Consider the following 9,981-nt stretch of genomic DNA (forward strand, 5'->3'; position numbering starts at 1 on the left):
TGTTTTTTTAGTCCGCGCCGGACATACACAAACACTGTTACTGGCAATTTGATTGTGCGTTCGTTTTTGGCGTTGTGCGGATTCGGAACAGGACGCGTAAAATTAAGCTAGATATTAATATTTTTCGTTTAATTTCAACTTATGTTCGTGCTTATATCCAGATAAGGTCCAAGCACGATGTCTTGGTCACATACCTCAACTATCTGGGTTGTCTGTCCAGGACATTGAGTTTTTCAGTTGTGGTTCCCTGACTATTAGTGGTTATTGAGAGAGAAGTCGGTGTACATGTAGTGGTCACATACCTCAACTATCTGGGCTGTCTGTCCAGGACATTGAGTTTTTCAGTTGTGGTTCCCTGACTATTAGTGGTTATTGACAGAGAAGTCGGTGTACATGTAGTGGTCACATACCTCAACTATTTGGGCTGTCTGTCCAGGACATTGAGTTTTTCAGTTGTGGTTCCCTGACTATTAGTGGTTATTGAGAGAGAAGTCGGTGTACATGTAGTGGTCACAGCACCTTAAATACATTTTTGTTGTTTATAATGTGTGCGGGTTTTGTTTGTTCTTGTGGTGGTGTTTTTATTTGTGTTCGGGGGTGGGGATGGGGGAGGAGGCGTAGCCCAGTGGTAAAGCGCTCGCTTGATACGCGGTTGGTCTGTGATCGATCCCCGTCGATGGTCTCATTGGGCTATTTCTCGTTCCAGTTAGTGCACCAGAACTGGTTTATCAAAGGCCGTGGTATCCTGTCTGTGGGATTGTGCATATGAAAGATCCCTTGCTAGTAATGATTGTTTTTAGCGGGTTTCCTCTCTAAGACTAAATGTCAAAATTACCAAATGTTTGACATCCACTAGCCAATGATTAATATATCAATGTGTTCTAGTGGTGTCGTTAAAATACAGTGCCCATAAGACCATAAGGAAGGGGGCAAATCTTCCCCCTCCCCTCTAGTGCTGGAGCAAGACCTCAAATTCAGGCAAAAATAATAAAGATAGTCGAGGGAAATGTGCTAACCTTAGACCTTTTCCCCGTGTATATCCATCATTCTACCCTCAAAATTAGTTGTAATCCATGTTAAAATGCGTAGTGATTCGTTTGCAACCTTATACAGCTGTTTGGTAGTAATGCTAATATGAATAAATGTGGTTATCCAGATTCGGGTAATATCGTTTAATTCGGGCAAAAGACAGTCCCTCCCCCCCCCCCCCCCCCCCCCCACACACACACACAAATGGGAGCCTGTACGCCTATACATAAGACTGTAAATACCTGTTTGTTGTGTTTAGTGTGTGTGGGTTTTCTTTGTTGTTATTTGTTTCACGTTTTGTTTTTGGTTTCATGAGGGGTTGGTGGGTGGGTGGGATATGTTGTTGATCACATTATTGTTTGTCTTGAGGGGTTGGTGGGTGGGTGGGGTATGTTGTTGATCACATTATTGTTTGTCTTGAGGGGTTGGTGGGTGGGTGGGGTATTTTGTTGATCACATTATTGTTTGTCTTGAGGGGTGGGTGGGGTATGTTGTTGATCACATTATTGTTTGTCTTGAGGGGTGGGTGGGGTATGTTGTTGATCACATTATTGTTTGTCTTGAGGGGTGGGTGGGTGGGTGGGGTATGTCGTTGATCACATTATTGTTTGTCTTGAGGGTGGGTGGGTGGGTGGGGTATGTCGTTGATCACATTATTGTTTGTCTTGAGGGGTTGGTGGGTGGGTGGGGTATGTTGTTGATCACATTATTGTTTGTCTTGAGGGGTGGGTGGGTGGGGTATGTTGTTGATCACATTATTGTTTGTCTTGAGGGGTGGGTGGGTGGGGTATGTTGTTGATCACATTATTGTTTGTCTTGAGGGGTGGGTGGGTGGGGTATGTTGTTGATCACATTATTGTTTGTCTTAAGGGGTTGGTGGGTGGGGTATGTTGCTGATCACATTACTGTTTGTCTTGAGGGGTGGGTGGGTGGGGTATGTTGTTGAGGCACATGTGATAGGCAGGTTGCACCGCCTTTGCATTGTACTGTTGTCCTGTGTTCATTGTTAAGGAGACATTAACACGATACGAGTGACTCATACGGGAATAACCATGAAGACTGCCTATTGACAAGACATACAAAACGACTTCATCGGTTGCTATGCAGTGGGTTATACCGGCCTCGGTGGCGTCATGGTTAAGCCATCGGACTACAGGCTGGTAGGTACAGGGTTCGTAGCCCGGTACCGGCTCCAACCCAGAGCAAGTTTTTAAGGGCTCAATGGGTAGGTGTAAGGCCACTACACCCTCTTCTTTCTCACTAACCACTAAACAACTAACCCACTGTCCTGGACAGATAGCTGAGGTGTGCCCAGGACAGCGTGCTTGAACCTTAATTGGATATAAGCACGAAAGTAAGTTGAAATGAAATGAAAAGTGCCTATTGACAAAACAAACAAAACGATTTCATCGGTGGTTATGCAGTGCGTTATCCTCATGGCTACTCTCGTTAGAGGCACTCTAATCGTGTGGCGTCACCTTTAAGGATCGGCATCTAAATAGCTCAGTCGCCTCAGATGTTTGGGTTGTAGCATCGAACTCCCACAGTCGACCCATTCTTTGATTTATTTTTCCTTATCACAACCAGTGGTAAATCAAACCATGGTATGTGCTGTACTTCGGCAATTTGTGCAACGTTTTATATCCCCCCCCCCCCCCCTTTTGACGAAAAGAAAGGAAAGGAAGGATGCTCTTACCAGGCGCGGATCCAAGGGGAGGCGCCGAAGGCCGCGCGCCCCCTTGTTTCGCCTCTTACAGTACCCCACCCCCTTCACAAACCCCAGGATGTGTGCTTGCTTACTGATAATACAGCAAAGGTTTCTTTTCTTCTTTTCTTTTTTCTGTGCTTGATGTCGCCATTTAAAAATATGTTGATACCAAACAAGACAGGTACGCTATTGTCAGTCGCGGCGCCATGTTTGACATTTTGAATTTCAGGAATTCATTCTAAATGGGGCGGGACGTAGCCCAGTGGTAAAGCGCTCGCTAGATGCGCAGTCGGTCTGGGATCGATCCCCGTCGGTGGGCCCATTGGGCTATTTCTCGTTCCAGCCAGTGCACCATGACTGGTATACCAAAGGCCGTGGTATGTACTACCCTGTCTGTGGGATGGTGCATATAAAAAATCCCATGCTGCTAATCGAAAAGAGTAGACCATGAAGTGGCGACAGCGGGTTTCCTATCTCAATATGTGTGGTCGTTAACCATATGTCTGACGCCATATAACCGTAAATAAAATGTGTTGAGTGCGTCGTTAAATAAAACATTTCTTTCTTTCATTCTAAATTTTTCGCAAAATACAATACAGCAAATATATTAATTAAAAACGTTTTGTTTGTTTTCTCTAACGACACCACTAAGGTACACTGATTTAATAATCATCGCCTATTGGATATTGAACTTTGGGTAATTTTCACACTTGTAGTCCAATTCAGATTAACAACTAATGAGTTATACGACGATAATCGAGTAGTATAGATCACACTAGAAAATGGACGGTCCTAGAAATTGTGAGAGCAGAAAGTTTGCCAACTTTGTACTGGCAGTTGGTAGTTTGAGACTAGCATCATTGACAAAACCCGCTACATTGTTTTCATTGGTAGCAAGGGTCCCACATACAGGATAGCATATATCACGATCTTTGATATACCAGTCGTGGTGCACTCGCTGGAACGAATTTCTCGCTCCAGCCAGTGCACCACGACTGGTACATCAAAGGCCGTGGTATGTGCATATAAAAGATCCCTTACTGCTACTCGAAAAGAGTAGCCCATGAAGTGGCAACAGCGGGTTTCCTCCCTCAATATGTATGTGGTCCTTATCCATATCTCTGACGCCATATAAACGTAAATAAAATGTGTTGAGTGCGTCGTTAAATAAAACATTTCCTTCGCTGGAACGAGAAATGCCCGCCCCCCACCGTCGGTGTTCGATCCCAGACTGACGGCGCATAAGGGACCGCTTTGCTACTGGCCTAAATCACCTACATATTAATGATGTCTGTGTGACCTTATATTTGTATCCAGCAACATTTTCAAGTTTTAATAAACAAGTCGTAAAAAAGAGACCGTCTGGTATTCTTTTATAATATGAATTTTTTTTTTTTTTTAAATGTTATTTTTTCACAGAAAGTGTCGAACCATTAACGTTAATGATAATCAATACATATAATATGCAATGCACCCAGGGCTGTGGAATGTCAACCTGTCTGACGCATGCAGTAAAATCGACAAGACTGTGTAATAGAATAAAGGAGTACGTTAAAGGGACAGTCCCGAGTTGGCTGCATTGTAAGATGTTTTAAAGGGACAGTCCCTGGTTTGCTGCATTGTAAGTTGTTTTAAAGGGACAGTCCCGAGTTTGCTGCATTGTAAGATGTTTTAAAGGGACAGTCCCGAGTTGGCTGCATTGTAAGATGTTTTAAAGGGACAGTCCCTGGTTTGCTGCATTGTAAGATGTTTTAAGGGACAGTCCCGAGTTTGCTGCATTGTAAGATGTTTTAAGGGACAGTCCCGAGTTTGCTGCATTGTAAGATGTTTTAAAGGGACAGTCCCGAGTTGGCTGCATTGTAAGATGTTTTAAAGGGACAGTCCCTGGTTTGCTGCATTGTAAGATGTTTTAAGGGACAGTCCCGAGTTTGCTGCATTGTAAGATGTTTTAAAGGGACAGTCCCTGGTTTGCTGCATTGTGAGATGTTTTAAAGGGACAGTCCCGAGTCTGCTGCATTGTAAGATGTTTTAAAGGGACAGTCCCTGGTTTGCTGCATTGTAAGTTGTTTTAAAGGGACAGTCCCGAGTTTGCTGCATTGTAAGATGTTTTAAAGGGACAGTCCCGAGTTTGCTGCATTGTAAGATGTTTTAAAGGGACAGTCCCGAGTTTGCTGCATTGTAAGTTGTTTTAAAGGGACAGTCCTGAGTTTGCTGCATTGTAAGATGTTTTAAAGGGACAGTCCCTGGTTTGCTGCATTGTAAGATGTTTTAAAGGGACAGTCCCGAGTTTGCTGCATTGTAAGTTGTTTTAAAGGGACAGTCCCTGGTTTGCTGCATTGTAAGATGTTTTAAGGGACAGTCCCGAGTTTGCTGCATTGTAAGATGTTTTAAAGGGACAGTCCCGAGTTTGCTGCATTGTAAGATGTTTTAAAGGGACAGTCCCGAGTTTGCTGCAATGTAAGATGTTTTAAAGGGACAGTCCCGAGTTTGCTGCATTGTAAGATGTTTTAAAGGGACAGTCCCGAGTTTGCTGCATTGTAAGATGTTTTAAAGGGACAGTCCCGAGTTTGCTGCAATGTAAGATGTTTTAAAGGGACAGTCCCTGGTTTGCTGCATTGTAAGATGTTTTAAAGGGACAGTCCCGAGTCTGCTGCATTGTAAGATGTTTTAAAGGGACAGTCCCGAGTCTGCTGCATTGTAAGATGTTTTAAAGGGACAGTCCTGAGTTTGCTGCATTGTAAGATGTTTTAAAGGGACAGTCCCGAGTTTGCTGCAATGTAAGATGTTTTAAAGAGACAGTCCTGCGTTTGCTGCATTGTCAGATGTTTTAAAGGGACAGTCCCGAGTTTGCTGCATTGTAAGATGTTTTAAAGGGACAGTCCTGAGTTTGCTGCATTGTAAGATGTTTCCGACTAATAAAATATTTCTACGATTAAACGTACATATTAAATCTATTTTTTTGTCTAGAATATCAGTGTCTGTATATTCAATGTGTTTCTGGTCGTCTTAATATTTGTAAGAAACCCAAACTGGATTTTGTCTTCAAATAATTTTGTCTTCCCTTTTTCCTAAAATACATTAATAGCTTCTGAATTCACAAAACGGTAATTTTAGCATTTAGTATCTACGAAATTGCACTAGCGAAGTATAAGTCACCTGGTTAAAACTAGGTGGTGATTAATTATTTTCCAGGTGTAGCTTTTGGTACATAATTTCTTCTAATGTTTTCAACATTAACATCGACTAAACGCGCTTCACGCGAGAGCTTTACCCAAAAAACCTGCGCTCGCTCCTGCCACTATATTAATTATGTCTATCTCTATCTCTCCCTCATTATGTATATGTCTGTCTGTCTGTCTGTCTGTTTTCTCTCTCTCTCTCTCTCTCTCTCTCTCTCTCTCTCTCTCTCTCTCTCTCTCTCTCTCTCTCTCTCTCTCTCTCTCTCTCTCTCTCTCTATCTCTCTCCCCTCTCCCCCTCTCCTCACACCCTCCCTCATCTCATCTCTCTCTCTCTCTCTCTCTCTCTCACCTCTCTCTCTCTCTCTATCTCTCTGTCTGTATTTATTATATTGTTTTATCATTTCTCTCTGTATTCTTCTACTCCCCCCTCCCTCCTCTTCTCCCTCCCCCCCCTCTCTCTACCTCCCTGATCCCTCTCTCTCTCTCTCTCTCTCTCTCTCTCTCTATCTCTGTATGTCTTCTCTCTCTCCTCCTCTCTCATCTCTCTCTCTCTCTTCTCTCTCTCTCTCTCTCTCTCCTCTCTCTGTCTGTTTTATGTAGTATTTATCATCTCTCTCTCTCTCTCTCTCTCTCTCTCTCTCTCTCTCTCTCTCTCTCTCTCTCTCTGTATTTATGTATTTATCCTTTCTCTCTGTATCTCCTGCCTCTCTCTCTCTCTCTCTCTCTCTCTCTCTCTCTCTCTCTCTCTCTCTCTCTCTCTCTCTCTCTCTCTCTCTCTCTCTCCCTCTCTCTCTCTCTGCCTCTCTAATTTTACTTTATGCCATGTGATTGACAGCGTTTTGCATGTTAATATCTGTGCAAAGGTAGAAACACAGGATAAGACACGTGTGATCTAAAACAACGTCAATTGTTTGCCTGCAGAATTAGTCAGACTACATGTTTGGTGTAACGTTATACCAATCCTCGCACCCGGAAGATAGAATCGCTTGGTCCATGGGGTACGTACATAGCCGGAATAAATTTTCTCCCCGACTGCTTAACGGTGGTTCATTTCTTCTGGTAGGAATATCTTTTTGTAAGGCTAAGATTTCAAGACCCCTCCTCTATGACACGTGGTCATTGGACCGAACAATTTCGGGTGGAAATAATTGGTGGTCTTTAGGTGTCTATACTTTTTTTTTTTACTATACTTAGAGTTTTGGATTACAAGGTGAATTCATTGACATTTTAACACAACTTCGCTAAAACACGTTGGGGAAACGTCGGGAGACAAAATTTGACTGTATAATAGAGTTCACATTTTTGAGAATATTATTTGCGTTCAACTAATTTTTGTTTCTATAAGAACAATTTTAACTTCATAAAATATATAGAACGTTGTATTGTTTCTAAATATATATATATATTTGGACAGTTTACCGGTGTGGGTATTATACCCGAAGACGCGAAGTATGACAGGTTCGGGTAAGATTAATGTTTTGAGTATTTTAGGTATTAAACGTAAAAAAAGAAGAAGCAATATTGACACATTTTAATTTTAAATGCACTCTTATTTTCCCTGAAGATGAATGACATATATGCAACTGTTTTCTCTTTATTTTTCTCTTTCTCTCTCTTTTTTGTTTCTTCTGTTTTTATTTAGAAAGAAAAAGGAGAAGAAAAGAAAGAAAAACAAGTTATCGTATTGTTGTATTTAAATAGAAGTTGTAGCTGTGATATAATTTATTCAAAAAGTGTGCATTGATATATTTTAATAGGACGCGTACCCTTTCGTGTACGCTTTGTCAAAGTTTAATACGAAATGACTACGTTTAGGCATGCTAGCATTTGTTTTCTATACAAATAGAAAGTTTTTCAGGTTTTATCCGCGTCATATAAAAGTCAGGGTACCTTTATGCTTTTGTTAACAAAACTTGTTATAGATCTATTTGAATAGAGCGAGTACACTGTTGTGTGCATTGTTTTCCCTAGTCATACAAACTTCAATTACGTCTAGGCCTAAAAACATTTGTTCACAAAAAGACGTTATTAGTGTGCATGTCTATAAGAATAGAACGTTTACGTTGATTTGCAAACGTTTTTTCCAGCGTCACACAAAAGTCCGTGAAGTGCAGGCCTAATAGCATTTGATCACAAAAAAGGGTATTGAAGTATATGTGAATAGGACGTTCATACTCTGTGTGTTTGGTTTCCAGCGTCAAAAAAAGTTTGAGTAACTTTAGGCCCACTAGTAATTGTTCGGAAAAAATATAATATTAGTGTATTTCAATGGAGCGTCTTAGCACAGGTTTTTGTGCATTTTGTGCGTCATACAAATATCGCTTAGAGGGACTCTTTTGAGTTAGATATTATTGCTAAGATGTTGTCGACTAGCATGGGGCAATGATAAAGCGCTCGCTTGATGCGCGGTCGGTTTAGGATCGATCCCTGTCGGTGGCCCCATTGGGCTATTTCTCGGTCGAGCCAACTGGTGTAACAAAGGCCGTGGTATGTACTATCCTGTCTGTGGGATGGTGCTAATCGAAAGGAGTAGCCCCATGAAGTGGCGACACCGCGCGTTTCCTCTCTATATATCTGTGTTTTTGGGCGGGGGTTGGTCGTTAAATAAAACATTTCATTCCGACTAACATAGGCGTTTTCATGACTGCAATTTCATATTAAATACATTTTATCCTGCATAAAATAAATAAATAAAATAAAATGAAATAAAATAATTGATTAAATAATAATAAAAATAATAATAATAATAATAATATTAATAAAAATAAATAAATTAAAAAGAGAAATAACTAATTAGCAATATTTAGTATTTAATTTTAGTCGTTAAAAGATTCTGTATGTCGAACACATCTTACAATGGACGCAAACTAAGGAGTTGCTCTTTAAATTCATGCCTAATAGCATTATTAAAGTTCAAAAAATAAATTTTTTTTTTTTTTTTTTTTGGGTTTTTTGTATTGATATAGTTTGCAGGTGTCATAAATATTTGGAAATTTTTTAGGCGCTCTAGAAATTGTTCAATTTAAAACAGTATAGAGGTATTCGAATAGGCAATCTGCACCGACTTTAACGTTTTACCGGCGGCAAAAATACATTTCGGGTAACTTTTGTTTTCTAAGAATTTGTCCCCCAAAGGAAAGTATTGATGTACTTGAATACAAAGTCTTCATTGTGTATTTTGCCGGTGTCGTGCAAATTTCACTTAACTTTAAGCCTATTAGCAAATATTTGCTTACGGAGTAATCGGTTACTGTCGTTAATATCGTGTGAAGAATACGATTGTGAAGACAAATTATCTATCTGTCTGTCTGTCTGTCTGTCTGTCTGTCTATATGTATATCTATCTATCTGTCTGTCTGTCTGTCTATCTATCTATCTATCTGTCTGTCTATCTATCTATCTATATATCTGTCTGTCTGTCTATCTATCTGTATGTCTGTCTGTCTGTCTGTCTATCTATCTATCTGTCTGTTTGTCTGTCTGTCTATCTGTCTGTCTATTTATCTATCTGTCTTTGTATGTTTGTCTGTCTGTCTCTATCTGCCTATCTCTCTGTCTGTCTGTCTGTCTGTCTATCTATCTATCTATCTTTCTATCTATCTATCTATCTATCTATCTATCTATCTATCTATCTATCTATCTATCTATATGTCTGTATGTCTGTCTGTCTATCTGTCTATAGATATCCCTATAGATCTGTCTATCTATATATTTATCTATCCATCTATCTATCTATCTATCTATATTAAAATTGTATTTGTAATATGTTCTACGGAATCGATATCGTATTTCATGTTTCATCTTGTCCCGTATATCGTCGTGCGGAGATTAAATATTTCAAGGAGGTGTTTGGTTTGTACTATTGATAAGGATGTGTTGGTAACGTGTATTTTAAAAACCAGTTCTTTTTTTTTTGGAGGGTTAAAAAAAAATTGGTTTGGTGGTGGTGGAATTTTTTTTTTTTTTTTTTTTTTTTTTTTTTATTATTGGGGATGTATGGGTGGTTAAAAAAATTTTTTTATTGAGTGGGTTCAAAAAAGTGGAAAAAAATGAAGAATTTTTTG

The 9,981-nt window shown here is 40.1% G+C and overlaps 1 protein-coding gene across 1 annotated transcript in view; it reads left to right on the forward strand.

Annotated features, from left to right (window-relative positions):
• The first annotated feature begins 7,179 nt into the window (after positions 1 to 7,179).
• LOC121385073 (mucin-like protein) overlaps positions 7,180 to 9,981 on the forward strand; it is a 69,454-nt gene continuing 66,652 nt past the window's right edge. Inside the window, exon 1 of the mRNA XM_041515608.1 lies at positions 7,180 to 7,381. Coding sequence (XP_041371542.1) covers positions 7,369 to 7,381 — 13 coding nt within the window. The 5' untranslated portion in view covers positions 7,180 to 7,368. The remainder of the gene's footprint in view (positions 7,382 to 9,981) is intronic.

Source organism: Gigantopelta aegis, chromosome 11 (assembly GCF_016097555.1).
Source record: "Gigantopelta aegis isolate Gae_Host chromosome 11, Gae_host_genome, whole genome shotgun sequence".
In the NCBI taxonomy this organism is placed as follows: Eukaryota; Metazoa; Mollusca; class Gastropoda; order Neomphalida; family Peltospiridae; genus Gigantopelta; species Gigantopelta aegis.